Source organism: Ostrea edulis, chromosome 1, assembly GCF_947568905.1.
Source record: "Ostrea edulis chromosome 1, xbOstEdul1.1, whole genome shotgun sequence".
Lineage (NCBI taxonomy): Eukaryota > Metazoa > Mollusca > Bivalvia > Ostreida > Ostreidae > Ostrea > Ostrea edulis.
The window spans coordinates 73008896-73031762 of record NC_079164.1 but is presented as its reverse complement, the minus strand read 5'-3'; the positions used below and the strand labels follow the sequence as shown (position 1 = coordinate 73031762).

At 35.9% G+C, this 22867-nt stretch overlaps 1 protein-coding gene and 2 long non-coding RNA genes across 3 annotated transcripts; 2 read left to right on the top strand and 1 right to left on the bottom strand.

Moving 5' to 3' along the window:
- Positions 1-34: 34 nt before the first annotated feature.
- Positions 35-2172, top strand: LOC130053112 (uncharacterized). The gene is made up of 4 exons (XR_008801586.1): positions 35-827; positions 923-1038; positions 1138-1202; positions 1312-2172. It is a non-coding gene; the product is annotated as an uncharacterized LOC130053112 (long non-coding RNA).
- Positions 2173-14140: 11968 nt separating this feature from the next.
- Positions 14141-16566, top strand: LOC130053091 (uncharacterized). Its single transcript, XR_008801565.1, has 2 exons — positions 14141-14400; positions 16273-16566. It is a non-coding gene; the product is annotated as an uncharacterized LOC130053091 (long non-coding RNA).
- LOC130053084 (integumentary mucin C.1-like) lies at positions 14618-21816 on the bottom strand. Its single transcript, XM_056159682.1, has 6 exons — positions 21695-21816; positions 21005-21397; positions 16132-16497; positions 15520-16023; positions 15325-15413; positions 14618-15218 (listed from the first exon to the last, which is right to left on the bottom strand). The coding sequence occupies exons 1-6, from the start codon at positions 21753-21755 to the stop codon at positions 15165-15167; spliced, it is 1467 nt and encodes a 488-aa protein (XP_056015657.1). The 5' UTR covers positions 21756-21816; the 3' UTR covers positions 14618-15164.
- Between the last annotated feature and the right edge of the window lie 1051 nt (positions 21817-22867).

The window sequence follows — 22867 nt, the reverse complement described above, 5'->3', positions numbered from 1 at the left end:
GACTCTTCCAAACCTTTAGAAAGAGTGCAGTGAAAGTAAATTAGAGAATGCTGAAGTACACTCCAGAGAGGAGAGAATTTATAAGACGTAAATAAGCAAACTCCAATTTCAATCTAAGATATTAAGCCACCTCACTATCGCATTATTTCATTAGTAAGGGTTAGGGAGCTTTCGATTATTTCAGGGTGGCAGAAGTCCTGAGGTGAACGTTGCTCCAGTTGGCTAACTATCGTAACTTTGGTAATAAGAGCTGAATACTGGTGAGCCATTACACCGATATCACTTGACATCCTATGCCAATTCCTCAAAGTCCTCGGTGTCAATGCCTTTAGACACTTGGTTACCTGACAATATCCTTAGACACCTAGTCCTTTGCAAATGTTCCTAGACACTTGGTTCCGAATAAATAACTAGGAACAATATCCAAGAGAATATAAGATAAAGATATTTAATTTAGAAGGTTAAAAAAAGACAAAACAGGTGTAAAATAAAGGTAATTTGAGCGTAAAGTCAACTGAATTGAAGACAAGAAGAGCGGAGTAAACTACATCCATGATGTGATTTGATTGCGATCAGCTATGGAAAAACTGGCGTTGGCCTAGCCTACTTGAATTTGAAAACGCAATTGTTGAACACAGATTTCGACAGAAATTCAAAGGATCTTAAAGAATTGATGGATGATAGATGGGTCAAGTTAACGTTAAGCTTATAGTAAGGTTTTGGAAGGAAACAATGACATGTTCACCGTTAGGACTCGTGGTTGTAGCCATGTAGGAGACGCTTCGAGATAGGCCTAGTAGGACAGATCCGATTGAGACGAAGTACAGGTAGGTTGCTTCTGTTTTTACCTTCACTGTGTGTAAGAGAAAATCAAAAAACGAACTGACAGAGTTTCTGTTCACTTGAGAGATTTCTGTTGTAGGATTTAATGAAGACTCGCACCGATACCCTAACATGAACATGTTTGAGCCTCGAAACCTGCCTTGCTCATGATAATGCCGAGTCATAGCCTTGATGTCAGTTGCCAGGAAACAACAGGTTAACTAATCATCATCATCAAGTAAATAGACTTACAACTCTGCCTCCATTTCTTCGCTTTTAATATCAAAGTTATTTTATGAATTCGCCACGTTGCAGAAGTTGCAGATTAGGCATAGTTGCAGGACGGTATTCAACACTGTTTAAAATGAAACAACTGAACGGTATGTTTTTAATATTTCTGTTTTATAAATTGATTAAATTATCTGTTTACAAAATGAACTCATGTATAAATATCCTGATGCGTTTGTTTCTGTTATGATGTCATTTCAGTGGCGGATCCAGGGTTTCCAAAAGGGAGAGGGGCTCAAGTGAAAGTCAAATATTAGCCAAAAAATCAGCCATTTTGGGTGCCAATCTGGAAATTTACTCGCACTATTTCCATTTTTTAAAATTTGTGGGGAAAATGAGGAAAGACCTCTAAATCCCCCACTACATTGCAAAAGCAAGAATCCAGGTGAAAGTACCTTACTTTTGAAGTAGTAATTGTAATCATACGCAAGACAAGACTGATCACATGACCGACTTCATATTACAAGAAATTGAATATCAATTTCATTAGTATTGTCATATAAGGAAGTACATTAGCAAATGTAAATATTTAAAAATGTTGTGGAGAATTGTGCTAGTGAGGAACTTTAAAAATGGATAGAATACATATGAACACGAACAAATAGATTAAACAGATTTTGTTTAAAACAACACCGATAGGAAACCAATGAAATAGGCTAAGATAATGAACAGTAATCAATTTCATAAATCTTATGAAGAATACAAACTTGAGAACAGGGAAACATAGGCCCATGAAAAAAACACCCAAACCCCCCCCCCAAAAAAAAAAAACCCAAAAAAACCTCATCTCAACCAAAAGAGCAAAATAGAATGTTTTCTGGTAACAAGAATAGACGTAATGAGAGTAATAGTTACTGTTCAGAGGAAACAAAATATAAAGTTAGAAGCACTAAGAAAAACCAGAGAGCAGGGGCAAAAGATCAAATGACCATTGGATCATTCTTAAAGGACGTAGGTATACTCTTAAATGTTCATATCTATGGAAAGGTGAAGATAACGATTAGTGATCAATTTCATAACTCCTATAAGGAATACAATAAAAAATTAAGAGTTGAGCAAACGGTCCGCAGGAAGTTATAAAACTTTTTTGAGCACGTAATCAAAACTGAAGGTTATAAAACTTTTATGAAATTATTCTCATACTGATATGTAGTACATGCTCAAACTTTGTCGAGTATGCTTGGAGCTTGCTCAGAGTTAGAGTTATACTTAAAATAAACTTGGCTGCATTTGAGTATGAGTACGGTAAAAAGTTTTATAACCTTCAGGAGGTTATAATCAAGACACGGGCAAACACGGACCCCTGGATATACCAGAGGTGGGATCAGGTGCCAAGGAGAAGACCGGTCGCACCCGCCGTGAGCCCTATGTCTTGATAATGTAATCCGTAGTCAAAATTAGTGTGTAAAGAACTACCCAACAATTGGCATGAAACACGTTAGACAGCATTTTACCTAGTGACAAACTGTGTCGTCATAACAACTATAGAATTTGCGAAATGCTGCCTTTAAACGAGACCTTTATGATGCTTTGAAGATCCATCCCTGATCAAAACTTACGATTTACGACGCACTAAAAATGCGCACGGTTTAGGCATCGTATCGTAGTATTCTTGTAATACCGTCTCATAAATCTAATATTAAAAATCCTAACATATTTTCCTACTACACTGTGTCCAAATATACCTTCAAATAGTCATAAAAGCCCAATGCGACCCGAAAACTCAGTTTTTAAAGATTTCGTTCGTTGACGTAGCCATGTCAGGCAGCTAGTCAATTCGAACCCTGTTGACGTAGATACTACAGCAATAATGAAATTGGGCAATATGTCGAGACGGAAAACATTGCTTCTGCAAAAACGGAAAATTACATGTATATCGAAAAAAAAAGAGCTTTGCAACAGGAATCCATGAAGTATTATCCAAAAGCAAGCAAAGAAAGTGAAAGGTTTTTTATAGAGTGCATGTAAATCCTTGTTTGCGATTGGTAACAATGATCTAGGAAATATAGTGAAACATCAGATCGATATCTGCAGTCCGGAACATAAATAGTTTCGCCGAGCACTTGTTCATTTGTCTATGGGAATACATAAAAACATCAACGGGATACTGGAAAGCAATAGAATCATTAGCAATGTCTATTGACATCATGGATAGTAGAGATAGAAAACAGTAATCAAAGTCCTATAAGCAATACAAAATAGATTGTTGGGCAAAAACGGACTCCTGGATATACAAGAGGTGGGATCATGTGGGATCATGTGCCTAGGAGGAGTAAGCACCCCCTGTCTACCAGTCACACCCGCCGTGATTCCTATATCTTGATCAGGTAAACGAAGTTATCTGTAGTCATAATGTGTGTGCCAAGAACGACCTAACAATTGGTATAAAACAAGTCGGATAGCATTTGACCCAATGATAGGTTGTATTGGCAAACTAGATAGTTATAACGACAATAGCATTTGCGAAATGCTGATTTTAAACGAGACTGTTGAAATCCCTGCACCATCAACTTGTTTGTGAATAGCCTGCCACTATTTAAAAACGGATCTTACGTAGAATAAGCTCTTGCATATCGAATCAGTTGAGAGATATAAACATCATATGCAGGTGATACTGGAATATTGCTACAAAGATATGGAAAGTTGACGATGGAGAAGCTTAAATCATCCCGTTTGTCATAAAGTTGAGTTATCAGTTTGCCATTAATATTTATTTTCAATAAAATATCTAAATACGAAGATGTAGAGGACTCTGTGATGTCTTTTATCTGGAGTTTACAGGGATATATCAAACCAGCATTAAATGAGCATGATTATTGCTAATTAATACCTATTTTCAATAAAATAAAGTATGAAGAAGTGGATGACTTTGTGGTGTCTTTTGGATCGAGTTCACGGGGATATATCGAATCGACATATGAATGAAAATGATAAAACGTCGTCGAAATATCTAAATGTCGTGCTGAAGACAACAGCAAGAGATTTTTTCTTCTCGCGTAGAATATAGTTGTGATGAAAGACATAAAGTACAGGTATTATAAGCATGAATAAGATTTTCAATGATTACTTATCTGAATCCACTCCAGTCGGTTGGGTTTGCAATTAAAGGAAAACATCTTTAAACTTCCAAGGATACATTATTTCAGAAGACGGAATAACAGCATATCCTAAACAGATTGAGGGTAGGAAAAACTGGCCAGGACTTGCATATCCAAGTGAGATTTAATCCTTAATAGGGCTGTGTGGGTACTACAAGAATTAGCATGGAATTTGCCAATAATGCTAAGTTTTTGCGCAAATTAACTGAGAAGAAAGACCATTTGTCTGGAGTAATACATGTCAAAATGCCTTTTAGCGAAGCTATGATCTTCCCAGTGCCACGTCATTAAGACTTTTCTAAATAATTCATATTAGGTACGATTCTATAGGAGCAATAGTGACTCTGGAACAAAAGGGACACGGGGTAGTGATGGCATTTGCAGCAATAGACAATTTTGTCAAGACTTTCAGACATTGTTGGGGAGGTCAAAAATTTCTGATTAGAACAGATCATAGTTCATTGAAGTAGGTATTAAGATTTAAAACCCCAGGCGACAAATTGCAAGGTGCTATGAGTGGTACGATGGGGGAAATGGATGACGTGTGAATACTTTTCAAAGGAATAATGATGAAAACCCTCGATTTCCAGAGAAAGATTCAAAGATCATCTTAATCACCAAATGGGACGAAACGGATTTAAAGCCAAAATCACATGAATTATTTGGCACAAAAAATCTTTAGAAATCTCTTTGCGTAATGAGACACGGTAATTATAACCAATAAATAAATCTGTAGAAATTGAAATGGACAATTCACCATTCAGATTTAAAGGAAAGGAGACCTCTCGTCATGTTTTAAAGATACGGATGTATATTTAATTGCTGGGATAAAATTTAGAAATTCATTTCAAAATTAAGGATTATCTCCCTCATGCATAGCTCTATTCTTGGACGAATTTAGCTCCAGTTTTTTTTGCACTCTAGTTTTCCTTTTAGCGCTTACAAATTTACTGTTATTTCGAATTTCCAAAATGTCGGCTTGAGCATCACTGAAGAGACATTATTTGTGGAAATGCACATCTGGAGTATCAAAATTGGTACCGTATAAATTTTACATATGGACATTAAGGCGACAAGAAGAATCTGAAAAAACTTAAGAGCACGTATTAATGGCCAGGTTGTACAATGTAGGAAAGATGTCAGACGTCAACAATGTTCTAGACGGAAGAATACGATCAAGAGAGCTCCCATGAATGTGATAGGATCAGTCGCTCCCATGAAGAAAACTGTACCAGATATCTTTAGACAACTGTCAAGGACAGATTGGTAATACGCCAGTTTCAAGACACGTTCGAGTTATTTCCCTTCGAAGAACTCGCGAAACAGTTTATTTACATGCAGAAGTGGGACAAATATTCACCACTGCATCAGTAAATGTGCTCAGTAACTTTATCATACGCTGTTTCATCACCTGAATTCGACTGATGCACAAATTAAGTAAATGTTGAAAGGTAAAGATAACGAACTCATAACTCATAACTCTTTAAAGCAATACAAAATAGATAGCTGGGCAAACACGGACCCCCTGGACATATCAGGGGTGGAATCAGGTGTCTAGGAGGAGTAAGCATCCCCTGTCGACCAGTCACACCCATTACGAGTCCTATATCCTGATCAGGTAAACGGAGTTTTCCGTAGTCAAAATCAGTGTGCCAAGAACGGTCTAACAATCTGTACGAAACACGTCAGACACCATTTGACCCAATGCTAAGTTGTATTGGAAAACTAGATCGTTTTAATGACCATATAATTTGCAAAATGCTGACTTTAAACGAGCCTGTTGAAACTCCTGTACCATAATTTTGTTTGTCAGTAGATTACCTCGATTTTAAAACTGACCATACGCAGAAGAAGCTCTTGCGTATTGAATCAGTTGAAAGATATAAACACCATATGCAGGTGATAATGGAAGAATTAAGGTAGTAGTTAGATACATGAAATTATTATTATATCACGTTATTTCGTTTGTTGTAGGTATCATATCCTGGATATTACTTGCAAATATGACATTGTTTTTATGTTTCTACTTTAGTAAAACATTTTTTTCGATACTATATTTCCCCCCACATTTACATATTTAAAGAGAAGCCGCTTTTAATACATTTTATCGTCTTCATCACTGATTGTAAGTTCATTATGTCCGACTTAGGCACTCAAAGTTCCACTAGATTTACCTCCTACACAGGAGAGCTCTTATCTCGAAACTGGCGTATTGGTATTCATTAGTAGTCTGCGAATACTTTTTAATTTAAAAAATATATGAGGATATGAACTGTGACGCTACCGTCATGCATTTTCAAAATTGAAATAGATTTCTTATATTTACATAATTGTACATTTTACTTTCATTTCTGCCGGAATATTATCAGCCTTTAAAATAAACCTACTATAGCTATCAATATCAATACATACATTGATTGCAAATGCAGCACATTCAGAAGGAATTAAATGACTATCATTATAATTTGTAATGATTTCAAACGTGAAAACATTGGAAATGTAAATATTACAAAATGGACAGAAATATTTCTTATGCCAAACAAGGAGGCGCATACGTAATTAAGCTGATGGTGGAAGAAGTGTTTGCCAGCTTTGGGGTCCCTTATACATGTATAATTCGGTCGGACCAGGGGAGACAGTTTGAGTTGCAGGCACTTTGTGCCCTATCACACGTGCTGTAAACCAGGAAAAGCTTGCAACTTTAACGATAACAATGAACAAGGCTAGGGAGAACCATTTCATGATGAGGAGGATTGGCGAAACACATTGGTAAATGCAGTAAATAACGTATGTTTTGTGGCCATTGTGATTTTATGTCTTACTGGGTATGATTTGGGGGCAGGGAATTGTGAGTCGACGGACAATATGTCTGAGAACATGAGTTAGGAGCAAAGTGTCTAGAGACTATAAGATTATATAAGATATGCTAAAAGTTTATGAAATTGGGATTTTCAACCTGTAAAAACAATTGTTTACATTAATACAGAATTACAAATTAATTGCAAGTTTCAAAAGAAATGTTATTAGTTTATAATCGAAGATCCGGATGGGCCCAGTTCCATAGGGTTGATGAGGACACATCGAATCGTATTTCTTAATACAATTTAGTGCGGGCCCGTGGCTTTAGACAGAAGTTTTCGCAGATGACGATATACTTGAACCAGCTCTTAGATATACCTAGATATGCTGGAGATAATCCATGTAGAACCTTGAAAGTATACAATAGGATTTTATATTTCGTTCGAATGTCACAGGTAACCAGTGAAGCGATATGAGATTTAATGCAATATGCTCATGTTTCCGTGAACGTGTCACTATCCTGATAGCAGTGTTTTGAAGTTTTTGTAAGTTCAGTAAGGATGCCGAATTAACACCATAAAGAAGTGCATTAATTTTCCTTAATCAAGACGGAATATAGTCCGTGATTTAACAAGTGTCCTGCGCGCCTATTCTGTTATAAGGGATCTAATTCTTACAATATTGCAACATGATTTAGTGAATGCACTCATTTGACACTATATGCTAAGTGAGCTGTCAAAAAACTTCTCACAATTTTTGACACATGAAGCACTAGTAATGACAGATCCATCAAAAGCCAGTTGATGTCCTGAGAATTGTCGATCCTTAAGTTTTGGGGTAAAGTGATAAGTTCTGTCTTTTTTTTAAATTTAGCTTGAGTATGTTATTTCACATTCAATTGTCAATTAAAGGTGAAGATAACGAATAGTGATCAATCTCATTACTCCTATATTGAATACAAAATGGAGAGCTGGGCAAACACGGACCCCAGGATACCGTTACATGTATATCAGAGATAGGATAATGTGCCTAGGAGGAGTAAGCATCCCCTGCTGACCAGCCACACCCGTCGTGAGCCCTATATCCCAATCACGTAAACGGAGTAATTCATAGTTAAAATTAGAAAGACGCCATTCAAGTCTGCCTGCAATGCTGTCCCAGCTGTCGTTTGGATTTATAATCAGATGTACCTGAGTGTTGTTCACATGGAAATGATAACACATGATACCTTTGACAAATTCCTCAAATTAGTTTGGTGAACATGCAATATAGAAGAGGTCCTAATATATAACCCCACGGAACACCAAAGTGGAGTAGGAACTCTCTTGACAATGTACATCGCATATCAATTTGTTGACCTCGACCAGAGAGATCAAACTTCACCGTAGTGGAGCCGATCCCGTGATACCATATGCATACTTCATACGCTTGATCAAAATATTGTGGGCTATGACGTAGTATGCGGCTGAAAAATCAAGCATCACGAGTGCAATATATGAATTACTGTCCAATGCAGAAGCAATATAAGGGTGAACCGTAATATAGCCATATCTTTGGAGTGACAATTGTGGTAAGCAGATTGCGACTGGTCATGGCGCTCGTAAGCGATTAGCGTTGTCCGATTTCACCGGAACTTGATGATACGACTTTTATAACAGGGTAGCACGTACATTTAGGAGGAAAATGTTAGCTTGCTCATGCACAAGTAGATTTTGTCGGAAATCAGCAATATTTCATAAACACTAGAATTTAAAAAATGTGCTGTAAGATTTGTGAAAAACAGGTGTTTGTGTTCTTAATGAAAACCATTAATGTTCTGGAGTCCAGTTAATTCGTTTGTACAATTGAAGAACATTACATGACAACATATTCACTTCAGCGACGCTCATTAAAGAAAGTGGTTTATTGGTGTTCATATCTTAATTTGGTCATCATTTGTGAAGTTACACTGAGCTTTTGAAATGAGATACGACATTCAAGCTTGTGAACATCAATATTTTGTTGCTAGGTTAATATAAGTCAGTTGCAGATCCAGAATATTCTCAAAAGGGGGTATGATCCAAGTTTGAACCTTTACCGCCCAAGAAGGGAGGGATGAAGACCGCAAAATGGCAAAAATAGTCTTTTTTTTAATTTTCAAAAACAAAATGAAAGAGATTAAAACCCTCATAACCCCCTCGAGATCCACCACTGCCATTCGATTAAGTATTTAATTGCAAGATTTATATCATTGTATTATGTAAATGTACGAAACTCAAACGTTAGCTTTTAGTGTCCTCTCTAGAATGTGAACGTTAAGGTCCAGATCAATTACAAGGAGGATTTTTAATTCTGCAATCAAAGGACAAAGCTACAAATATTTCATATATATTAGGCCTATATATATCATTGCAGTTTAAACCTATAGACCTATAATGCACTATTTGCATGTTATCTGTTTTAAAACACATTTTAATTTCAATCTAGGATATCAAGTTTCTTTCCACGTACTGCAGTCCCCCTTTTTAGATAAAAAAGGTAAGTTTGATAGAGGTTTTTAACTTTTGAATTTATCCTTGTCAAATCCTTGGCGCTTAATTAATGGTCGTACCTTTTTGAAAGCCAATGGCACGTTCGATTTCAAGAAAGATTAATTGATAATTTCAGTAATGATTGGCAAAAAAAACCTCGGAGCATTGTTTCAGAACTTTCGTGGGTATTGGGTCTAATTTGCAGGACTGATAATATTACGTACCTTAGAAAAAGACAATGACCCAAACATTGCCGAAGGAATACCATCAAACTTGTCAGCTCGAAGAACCTCTTTCATATAGGGGACATGATCAAAGAACATATATAATTTTCTGAAATTTTCAATAAAGTATTAACCATGCAAGATCGATTTCGTTATTATGAACAGGTAAAACTGACATATTTGTATTTCCTGTGAGATTGTTTGTAAGTTGTTTTGAGTCACTGCCTAATTCCTGATTGAGTTAATGCATTATTGTGTTTTACAATTTGGTAAGAGTTTTGTAACTGTTTACTCTCCTCCATGAAATATGCGTTGTGGATAGGCAGTTTTGTTCGTTTCACAATCTATTCAGCCCTCCGACGATCTCTTCGTACACCAGGGAGTGTTAGGTCGTAATGTGATCTCCTTTGATTGTTGAGGAGAAGGGACATCGATAGTGGCTTGGAGGACCACATGATAACGTATACTAAGTTTTTCAGCGGGTATATCTTCATTGATAAAACATATAAAGTTTAGATGGCTTTTGAATTTGATGCGAATGTTAGACAATTTCCGGAAAATTACGATTTCCATATCCCTAGGAGGTTTGGTGAGACGCAGCAAAGAACAAATAGCAATTGGTTCCCCGTTAATATTTCCGCTACTGTCATATATACCAAAATTTGACACTAACGGCGTTCCATGCAAGGCTGGGCTATCATTCCTGGTTATCAACGCATCTAAGGTATGCCCATGAAGATGTGTTACATCAGAGATATTCTTTGACATCTTTGTATTGGGATCATCAAGATAGAAATTGAGATAATCTATGATTAATAATTCATCAGAAATTACCACAAAGCTGTCTAAATAGTTCGATCATTCTTCAAAGAAATCTGAATGCCAGAGATTGTTCACTCTCGATGGCGGTGGGCAATATGAAAGATGACGATAACAAACGGTGATCAATCTCATTAACTCCCACAAGGAATGAAAAATAGAAAGTTGGGCAAACACGGAACCCTGGATATATACCAGGTGGGGTCAGGCGCCCAGGAGTTGTACGCATCTCCTGTCGACCGGTATACGACTCAAAGACAAAGTTGTTTTTTTGTCACCAACAAAACACGCTAGATGTTCAAAATGGGTGTACTTGGCATTTTCGATCCCAGGCATTACACTAATATGTTTTGTGTGGACGATCGCCAGGTCCCCGCCCCGACGTTCTAGCTTTGATTTGTGAATGAAATCATATTCATCTGGTGTAAGTTCAGACAAAATAGAAATACCAGTTTCAGATCCTAACAATGTTTCAGTTAACACCCTAAGATGAATGTTATGTGACTGAATATAATCGTTGATGGACAGTGATTTATTTCTCGTAGATCTACAGTTCAAAGTACACAATGAGACAGTTCCAGTCTTGTTAACGTTTGGAATGTCAATTATGTGAATTTTATAGAAGTTAGAAACATTTTGACAAATTGAATTGTCGATTGGTGCTGTACATGTATCATTGATGGAATCGGGACAAAGTGGCCATCACACACTGTGTGGATATGTCTGCTGAATCTGCATCCAGCTTTCGTACCCCTTTGCACACGAACATTTTCCGTATGACCTGTCATATGGTAGGTCAATTGGTGTTACGTAACACACCGTATCTTACTACATGTAAATGTCTCTTCATGTTTACTTTACTGAATTTGTCTTCAGATATTGGATTTTTAAAAATAAGCTATACCGATAGATGTTGATTGATACACGATTGTATAGTTGAAAAATACCGTTAGTTACAACTTGTATTGCTTCAAAATGGAAGTTTATTAAGAGAAACGAATTATGCTGTAGTATTTGATAACTTGTTATGCAAGAGCTCATCAAATCTTATAACTAGAACTTTAGTAATTAAAGATAAATTAGGCTAATAGTCAGAGTCAAAGGCGCCATTACATAGCGGTAACAAACTCACAAAAAAACTTAATGCTCATACATTATATATAATATTTCACAGGAATTAATGGATAAATTCGTGCACAGTTTATTTTTTACTTGGGTCCACTCCCCACAGCCCAACACTATAAATGCACCACAGGGGCTAAACCCGTTTTGGGCCTGAACTCTATAATACCATAAATATAGAAAGGGGTCTAACTCTGGCCCAGATAAAAAAAAAAAAAAAACCCAAAAAACCCACTTGCTTCAAATGCTTAAAAAAAAATCTTAAACTAGGTACGCTATGCGGGATTTGTCGTTTAATGTTTTAACTACTTGCATGCCAAATTGCAAGCCACAGGTTCTTAAGATAACAAAGATGTACGTAATCGGTTCCTCGATTTCACTTGTTTATTTTTACTAGGACATTTACCGGTCCAGGTCACGAAGTCGTTTCTCGCCTATGATAGCAGCGAAATTCAGACTAGTGTGGAAGGCATTTGAAGCGAGTGCTTTATATGGGTCAGAGTTAGACCCCTCTCTATATTTATGGTATCACATAATTTGGGCTCAAAACGGGTTTAGCCCTGTGAAATGTACTATAATTACTATTGTCATTTAACCACATGTTTTAAAGGTAACATCAAATTGACCAGCTGTTTGTATGAACAAAACGGTAAATATACCAATGTTTACGCTATCACATTATCAACAAAACAAATACTTGATTATTGCCATAATTATAAATAGATGGCATGCCATGCAGATGATTCTTATACATGTAGTACATACAAAATTAAGTATAATAGGAGTGGTATATCAGTGGCAACTGAATTGGTTTGAGAATCTGGTGGAATTTATGTAAATAGTCCAATTAAGAAACAATCTTTTACAAACAAGCACGGAAGACGGCGGTAATTTGTTCTTGTTCAAAACTGGGGTATAGGAATTTTTAAACATTTTAAACATATTCAAGCAATATAGAATAAAGCAATTCAGAATAATTGTACAGGGAATGACAGCTATTCACGATTACCAAATTCTAACCAATGAATGTTAATAAGCGCACGCATTGTAGCTTTCATTTTTTCACTATTTCTAATTCATAAAGATGAGATAAAGCTTTGTTTCTAGTTATCGAATCTTTCACATCATGGCGAAACTTTTAAAAGCTCTACAGAGATTTTGAACGACATTCAAGACACTACAAATGGTCAGATGTAGTGTTAAATAAAACAATCTAAGTACACCTGTAGTGTTCCATGTCATTTGATGACAACGAAAATAAGTTTGAAATTTTTGCTTTTAAATGCAGGTATTAAGTTAGTCAGTCTATGTAGATACTAGTAGTGTTGTAGGACAGTAGAAATCAAAATTTGACAAGTAATTCTCTTTGATACCTACATTTGTCTTTTATTTTGCTGTTACAAATCGTTTTAAACCCGAACATAGAAGGTAAAGCTTCCATATAGACCGTATAGAATTGAGCTTCTCACAACGGGGGGTTTAAATAACGAAGAAGACGACCGACGACCCGCCTGAGAAAGGCCATGACGGTAATGTCTCAGTTCTTACAATTCAATAATTTCATGTACATGTACATATAAGTTTACTATTGATATTGATTTAGATTGAGATCTGAGATAGCTGTAAAAAGCTTCACAGAAAACATTCGTGAATGCTTATTTTGTTCTCTTGTAAAGTATGCATGTTTTAGTATCTTTCTACATCTTATGTATAAGGGAAACAACAACCAACACGTCTCACTGGTTTACCAACCGCTGTTGACACGCACTGTGCGACAATGAAAATAGACGTAAACTTATAGCATGGTTGAGGAACAATCTGTTTTAGCTGTTTTGTTTGACCAGATTCAGTATTTAAACCATCTAGTAAACAGTTCTTCTACTGATGGTCTTCCTCTTTAGTAAGAAACAGAACCCAATTGTTCATATGAAGTTCGATAATTCAAACTGAGAGAATATAGTTAATGATATCAATGGATACTGCTATTGCAGCTTTTCCCAATAGTCATATCTACTCCTGGGACAGCCCCTCCCCGAAAACTGGAAATATAACAACCCCTCTTGAAAAACCGGCAATATAACAGCCCCTCCCCTGGAAAACTGGCAATATAACAGCCCCCTCCCCGACAAAAATGGCAATATAACAGCCCCTCCCCGAAAACTGGCAATATAACGGTCCCCTCTCCTGGAAAACTGGCAATGTAACAGCCCTTCCTGTGGAAAATGTATCTAGTAGAGAACACGACCGTCCCTGGCTGCTTGTAAGCCGCTGTATCCTGATTAATATTAATTACTGTTCTAAAGAAATAGGAGGATTTTATGTGAGAAAACGAATATTGAGATGGATACATGCACATGTATGTTGTTGGAAAGTAAAAACCTGTAGCAAAAGATTAAAGTATTCCAACAAAATATCGAAATCGAGGGTCTTATCTTTTCATCTATTCCGACAACAAATCAGTCATTTTTTCAACTACGGTGATATTGATAACATGTATCGTTTTTCTTTAAGGAACCTATAATCATTACATGTTAAGATATAAGATATCTCCAACAGACCACGGGACTTCGGTTTTTGAATTATCACCCCAAAAAGACCCGGAACTATCACATCTAAACGCCACAAGCTTGTCGAAGAAAGGTTACTACTTATCTTTACGTCTTAGGATTGAGCCACGACCTCTCGGTTACGAAACGATCGCTCTAACCACAGTGTACGGTAGGTAAAATTACATACAAAGTGTGTAATTAAAACATGTGCATAACTTTGAGTTTACAATCAGGTATTCATTGCCATTGGTAACTTGAACAGCATTTGATAGGTCTATAATCAAGACGCAGGGAAACATGTCCTATTTGTAATTAAACTACATGCAATTTCAAATATATTATGATAGTACGAAAGTCAACTTGAAAAAAATGTAAACAACAAAGGAGCAAGTAGATTTTTAATGAAATGATAATGATATAGAAAGGTGAAGATAATGAACAATAATGAATCTCATAACTACTACAAGGAAAACAAAATAGAGAGTTGGGCAAACACGGATCCCTGGGCATGCTAAAGGTGGGCTCAGGTGTCTAGAAGGAGTAAGGTCACACCGACCGGTCACATCCGCTTTGAAACCTATATCTTGATCAGGTAAACGGAGTAATCCGTAGTCAAAATCTGTGTACCAAGAACGGGCTAAAAATCGGTATGAAACACGTCAGACAGCATTTTTACCCCAAGATAGATTGTATTGACAAACCACATCGTGAAAACGACCATATAATCTGCGAAATGCTGACTTTAAACGAGACTGCTGAAACCCCTGTAACATCAACTTGTTTGTCAGTAGCCTGCTTTAATTTAAAAACTGATCATACGCATAACAAGCTCTTTAGAGATATAAACACCATATGTAGGTGATGATGGAATTTTGCTACATAAATATGGGAAATAATGAAATTATGAAGAGATATGTCTGGAGAACACATCTTTCATTGAAATGCAATTCTTCTTCTGGGTGTTTCATTATCTTTTACTTGGGTGAACTGAAATTATAAGACATGCATCATAAAAAGTGATTTGTATTTCATTTACGCATTTGTGAAAGGCATCATACTTTAGATAAACAATGAAGCAAGGTTCAGCAATTACCTTTTTCTTGCACCTATTTAAAGCATACGCAATGGATCCAAAAACTACACCTGTGGCTAAACTCCCCAGGAAAATGGTGACTATCCAACCTGATAGAGTAAAATACAGCTTACATGCGTCTTTTTAAACATTATCAATGATTTCCTATACTTATCTATTATCAGAAATATTATAAAACTTAATATTTATAATTACTGAGGTCAAAGGTACTGTCAGAGGAGTCTGAATCCAATTTTGATGTGGAAGTATTCGAAGTTATTGTTGAATCAGTGACATCAGTAGAGGTTGTAGAGACCTCCGTGGTATCAGTAGTGGTGGTGGTTGTAGAGACCTCACTGGTATCAGTAGTGGTGGTAGTAGTGGATACCTCAGTGGTATCAGTAGTGGTGGTGGTAGTGGAGACCTCAGTGGTATCAGCTGTGGTGGTTGTGGGGACCTCAGTGGTATCAGTAGTGGTGGTGGTTGTAGAGACCTCAGTGGTATCAGTAGTGGTGGTGGTAGTGGGGACCTCAGTGGTATCAGTAGTGGTGGTGGTAGTGGGGACCTCAGTGGTATCAGCTGTGGTGGTTGTGGATGCTTCATCGGATGCTGACAATGTAGACTCTGTCGTTGAATCTGTCACAGGTATGGAAGATCCACAGCCATACACAGCGGTGTCACTTCTACAGTTGATTGTCACATTTTCTGAACTTTCGGTAGCTGAAAATGAATTCAATTTTGCTTCAAACTTAACGTTAAGTATTTCTGAAGTATGTTTTCCATATACAAATGTCGAAAACAAATGATGTAAATTGCATAACAAATTACCTTCGATTTGAATCCAGAATTTTCCTGTCGTTATACTCGCTGTATTGTCTAATCTTATTTCGATACTGTGGCTTGTACTGGTATAAACTACCCTCTTTGCGAACTGGTTATTATGATTACAGGAAATCTCTGTGTTTGTAGGCTCATCAATGATATAAAGTCTTTGTAGACAAACCCCAGCTGTTTCATTGAACTGCACGTCTAATGCTGTGATTTGAATTGGTGATCCATTGGTTGTTTGCACTGCACATGTAGCACCGGAAGTAGCTGAACATTCAGACATTGTTGATGGATAACTTTCGCTAGAGAGGAAGACTGTATTTGCTGTCAGTAATGATGCCGAATTGATAGTTATTGTTGAGGCATCTGCACAATAATTATGATATGAATTACATATACTACATAAACGAATAAACCAGCCATATTTCAAATCAATCCGCTATTTCTTACAATTGTTTGTTTTTACTTCAGGAGATTTGTTTTAGAATTTGACTAAAAATAAAAAAAATTTTGGACAACCCGAATAATGTGCATACATGTATGTGGGGTATTAAGGAAGTGACGCACACACATGAATGTGGGATATTAAGGAAGTGACGCACACACATGTTTAACAATTAAAAAATACAGCTCAGGAAGGGACACTCTCATTGTGTGGAACTATTTGACAACTGTATTCTAAAAAAATGAAGCGAGTTATTTTTCAATCATGTACATGTATGTTGTTGGATGAAGGTGATAAGATGCATTTTTCCATTGATGTGCAAATAACATCTGCGGAGTAGAACTGGACTAATTTGGAGTAAAATCAGAGAGGTAAAATTGTTCCTTGGATATCTAAGGAGCTGCTAAACAATATTTGACAAAATCAGATGAAAATTTATATGAGATTTGTGAAAGTCTAAAGATACGGAATACAGTTTAAAATGCCTTTATTTAAGAATGGCAGACATTTCTCTATAATAGGCATCAGGGGTACCTTTATTTAAGAGTGACATACCTTTGTCTATAATAGGCATCAGGGGTACCTTTATTTAGGAGTGAGAGACCTTTGTCTATAATAGGCATCAGGGGTACCTTTATTTAGGAGTGAGAGACCTTTCTCTATCATAGACATCAGGGATACCTAGACGTCGGGGGTGGGGGGTGGAGGTTGTGGGTTAAGAAATAAATATATAGTAAAAATCAAAAAGTGTTGAGCTAAAGCCTACACATTTATAGCATATTGTGCATTTGTTTTAAAATGTCGACCACCTAATTTCTTTTATCTGAAGTTGTAAAACTTGCAAAGGACTCAGTGACAAACTTTCTAAAAATATCTTATAACTCTATCACGGGGTCAGTCACTCTTAGATTAAAAAGGTGTATACAAGTGACATTTAATTTTTCTTTTGGAAAACAGTTTCCAGTCTCAGCTTAAAGCTGTATATATCAGTTGTTTACAATTTCCAGTCTCAGCTTAAAGCTGTAAAGCTGTATATATCAGTTGTTTACAGTTTCCAGTCTCAGTTTAAAGCTGTATATATCAGTTGTTTACAATTTCCAGTCTCAGCTTAAAGCTGTAAAGCTGTATATATCAGTTGTTTACAATTTCCAGTCTCAGCTTAAAGCTGTAAAGCTGTATATATCAGTTGTTTACAATTTCCAGTCTCAGCTTAAAGCTGTATATATCAGTTGTTTGCATTTTCAATGTGTTTTACTTAAGATATCTTTACAAATTGTAATGATAGTCATTTCCTTATGACTGCACTACAGCTGTGAACAATGTGCATATGAATCTTGATAAATATAGTACGTCTATAAATGACTGGGAAATCCCACAGAAATGAAAGTAGAATATAAATGTAAGAAATCATTTCATTTTTGAAAATACATGAGGATATGAACTGCGAAGCTTCACGTCTTCATACTTTTCACGAAACATCTTAGTGTGTATTTTCAAAAATGTTTATTTCTTAAACTTTAAAAGATATTGAGCAAATCGATTAGTAAAGAACAACTATTTAACAACGAAGAAGTGTTTTCAAAAGAACCACAATCAGAACATGACGAACCTTCAGTGGCTTTCTGCCAAACAACATATCCAAAATATAATATTATTTATTTCGTTGTAGAAGACACCAGTAATCCGAAGTCAAGAGTCATGATTCGTGTCTACTCATAAACGACAACGAATTCGCTGCATGTTTCCACTTTTGCATGGATTATGCAAGCTTTCATCATCAAAAAATACGTAATCCAGGATCGAGTACAAATTCATCAATATTTCTCGGCTTTACGACTTGTATCCTAACCTTAGATGAAGCCAATAAAGTGAACGTCAATAACACCCCCGAATCGGGTCCCCAAAAGAAAAATATCAATGCAATGATTAATTCATGTAACCGTCAGACCATATCGAATGAAAACATTTCATCATTCTATGTCTTAATGCATCCCCTAAAGTAGAATATGTACGTATCCAATCAATTTAGACTAGTCAATGGTTGTATGATGAATTGTCTAATATTTTACGCTCCATAGTTTCGTTTGTCTTTTTTAAGCCCTTTGAGAATTTTCCATTCACATCAAGACATCACCATCAGTAGGTTAAATGTAAGAAATGTAGACCTATGCATGACATTCGGGACCGTGACGATGGGATTGATCCTACCTCTGGGTCCGTCTTCGCTCAAATCTTTATTTTGTATTCGGAGCTCTTATTCACTTCTCAATCCCAAAGAGAATGCTCCATCCAATGAACCACAGCAGGAGTACCATCACCATTTGGTCCCACAAAGGTGGTAGTTGACCACTAACCCCTTACCCTAGGCCTAAAACCTTCAGGCCCCATGATAGTGGTCGTCGACGTTTCCGAACCAGATGTTTATTGACGAAGTGTATACGTATCTACAAAACCAGAGAGGGTACCATCACCATTTTGTTTATACAGTGGTGGTAGTTGATAGCTAGTACCCCAATCTCTAAGTCCTTGTCTGGTTTCTTTAAATCCTCTGGGGATCCATGTTGGAGTAGATCCTCGGTACCCCTTGCTTGTCGTGATAGGCGACTAAATGGGGTGGTTCTTCGGATGAGACCAAAAAAGAGGATTCCATGTGCCATAAGCGCCGACCATAGGCCTAAATTTTGCAGCCCTTCACTGGCAATGGTGACGTCTCCATATGAATGAAAGATTCTCGAGTGGGAAGTTAAACAACATACAACTAACCAGTCTTGTTTTCTGTTTTATTCACATACAATTTTGAATTGCGAACTGCATTATAGAATGTAGTTCGCTATTGCAATGCGAATAGTTACATTTGTAACTGCGTTACAAAATCTAATTGCCAGTGATCAGCAAGTCCTCTATAGTATAAGAAGGTCTAACAATGCTGTCGTTCATTGTGTGTACATATTGGATGTGTTTGTCCCGTTGTTTTAACATGCATTCTAAATATTTATTTACATGCTTCTGTCTTGCATATATCTATCATCAAATATGAATTGATTCAACACTTTGGAGTGAGTCCACCTATTTCTTTCTTTAATGAAGTACTTTGATAATTCTGAAATCACCAGGTATAGCTTTTTAACAAAGCTTGTCGTCTTTAGGAACAACTTTATACAATGTACTGTAACAGTAAATGTATGAAATGCTTAATGTATTTATATTTCTATTAAATGACTACATAATCAAACTTTTCTGAAATGGTAAATCTTAAATAAAATCAAGTTTTAAAAAACATTTTTTTCTGACCTTGAAGTAGACATGATATTTCTACTAAATTTAGTAAGCATTGTTTCTTCTCAACCTAAAAAACAAAAAAAACAAAAAAACAAAGGGTGTTCGGCGCGTTTAATTTATCACACAAGAAACAAAAGAAAATATTAGATAGCGAAGAATTTTAAGGTTTGATTATGAATAAAATTAAAATATCAGTTTCATTATATCATTGCAATTTTTTTTCTCTTCATTTTCTCTCCTTTTTAAAGATTGAAAATCCTGTAAAATTGTTAAATTAAGTCGTACATAGATTTGATCATCAGGAAATTATCTCCCTTTCGTTGAACAGAATTTTAACCAATGAAATAAATTAAACTTTTCACATCATACATTTTCTACCAATCACAAAGGAGAGGAAGTGCATTGTCAGAAGACTGTAAAATACTTCAACTGTATGTACATGTACCGTCTTCCAAGGAACACGGTAATAATGCCACGCGATGAGCTTCGTACCTTTGGTAAATTAAACTCTCACAAACATGGTGAAAACATGTGGAATATCTACTGCTGTTTTGGAACCTAAGTTTCTTCTAATTTAAATAAATTCGAGTTCTGTTCTGAGAGAGAGAGAGAGAGAGAGAGAGAGAGAGAGAGAGAGAGAGAGAGAGAGAGAAAGCGAGAGCGAGAGAGAGCGAGAGCTAATTGTTAGAAGTTAGAAGGAACCATTCCTACATTGCGAGAAATTTGTCATTGTTTTAGAATTTTCATGAAAAAATGTTAAATCAAAATGAATAGATGTTATAAAAAGGAATGTTTGGAAGAAAATTCCATTGTATGCTTATTCAATAAAGGAAATTTGGTATGTTAAAACGCATTAGGATTCTAATCTAATTTATTTACATGGAATGTTTCTGCACTATTTGTGCCGTATTTTAGGTAACCAATTTGTAAAACATGCCTTGTCCGTCTCATTTTAAGAAAACTTCATATTTGTGTAATGGAGAATCAGCATTTCGTGTGAAGGATAACAAAGATATTTGGTTTCGTTTTAATCAGTTAATTTTTTTTTTATCAATTACAACGTGTAAATCAATATGACAGAGAATGAATTAATGAATAAAAAAGTAGATAATGGATAGATAAAAGAAAATAAATGAAATAATATCTCACCAGGAATGCAGTTATACCACATTTTCATATAGATTGTTCTATCGGAAAAAATCGTTGTATTACAGAAATGTTCCGTATAGTTCCAAGCTACTGGAATTCCACCACACGTTTCCAAACCGGTGCATCGCGAATAATGCGCGTGCTCAAATTCACTTGCGGATCCAAAATATCTTTGACCACAGTCTTCTTCGACGCTGACGTAATTACAACAATAGGTAATGTTTCTGTCAAAAAACGTAGCTATCTCCGGGCAATTTAGTTCTATACGCTTTGCGTATACGTAGACATCATAGATGTAGATTTTTTCACCTGATGAACAAGATGGTGTTAGATAATCCTCAAAACCGTTACCATAACAAGCCTGTAGCGTGTGGATTGTTAAGGAGGAATCGCCTAAAGAAAACGACAAATTAATAAAATTCATTTCCTACACTTTTTCCAAAAGAAAGTTTTAATAAGGTTTTTTTTTTAATCTGAATTTGTATGTCAAACTGTGTTTGATTCAGTAAGAAGCTAAATTTGGACTAGTTTGAACATATATTTCATTGTACACATGAACTGAAAATTTTAGATTTATTTTGCATCGAAGAAATTAAATGTTTTAAAAAAAGAGATTAAGCGCACTATATTTAATTATGTTAAAACACCATTGCTGAATATTATATTCTATTATAAACAAAGTATCATTACCTGTTTGAAACACAATTAGCATTACAATGGCAAAAGCGGAAACATTGCAATGTTCACCCATGTCAAAAATACCGGTATGCTGCCATGATTTCAGATGACATCTCTTTCGAGTGGAAACTTTAAAATCAATGTCTGCGAGTAGCGAATTAGAGCATTTAAAGCACCGAAAAAAGAACTTGGGTAATTTTGAGACTTTCCCGTGACACTGTACGGAATATGAATGACATGACAAATTGGTAAAAAGATTTTATCTATTCGATTCATTTAACACTAACAAAGTCGTATTGGACACATGATATATTTATCAAAAAATTAAAAATCCGACTTTTTCAATAGCAAAACATTGAATTTAATATAAAGTATACTGTGGGTTTCTTTTCAGCGAAAATCTTAAATGAAAATTGGATCAAGATATATTTGGAGGTAGCAGAAAGTTAATCTTAAAACTTCTTGATCTTGATACTCCACATTCCTTTCCCTCCTTAATTATATATTCGATAATTCTATACACAAAAGTCCCAGCGTTGCCTCGTCCATAGCATTGGAACATTCGTCTGTATCACATAGCCCCATTTTCATTTTGGATTGATTACAATTTCTTCCCTCTTTAATTTACTTTTTCACTTCGGTCTATTCATGCACTGCAAGTGTTTTTCTGTCATTTCGTTGTAGTACAAATCAATGAAAGATAGACGAGGCTTATGCACTAGATGGGTAGATGATTGGCACACTGTTTGTGGATCAAATGAATTCGCGTAAATAAAAGGCGGCGAAATTGCAACCATTCAATATCAATGAACATCTTTAGGAAATGAATTTCATTTTTGGAATAACATATGGGTTTGAACTGAGAGGTTTCACGTCGGCATACTTCGTGAAGCGCTTTAGCACTTCGCTCCATGAAAAGTAACCCGGTGTGTAGCGGTGTCGTTCTTACCTTCATGTATTTTCAGAACTGGAAATCATTTCTTACATTCTACTTTCATTTCTGTCTGAATTCTCAACCGTTGGAATAGACGTATTACAATTATATGCGCTTTGTTCAAAACTGCATTGCATTCATGCAAAATAATTGGTAAAGACATCAAAGGCTAAAACATAGATTTGTAAATATTTAGGGATATGCATATACATGTATGTATGTATATATGTCTATTTTATCGAAAACAGGCA

What these genes read in the sequence shown, in the direction of transcription:
- LOC130053084 (XM_056159682.1), bottom strand. Translation starts at nt 21,755, where the DNA reads ATGGGTGAACATTGCAATGTTTCCGCTTTTGCCATTGTAATGCTAATT. An exon ending in GCTAATTGTGTTTCAAACAG is followed by an intron (nt 21,398 to 21,694) that starts GTAATGATACTT and finishes CGTTTTCTTTAG; the next exon opens with GCGATTCCTCCTTAACAATC. An exon ending in ATTCTGGATTCAAATCGAAG is followed by an intron (nt 16,024 to 16,131) that starts GTAATTTGTTAT and finishes ATTCATTTTCAG; the next exon opens with CTACCGAAAGTTCAGAAAAT.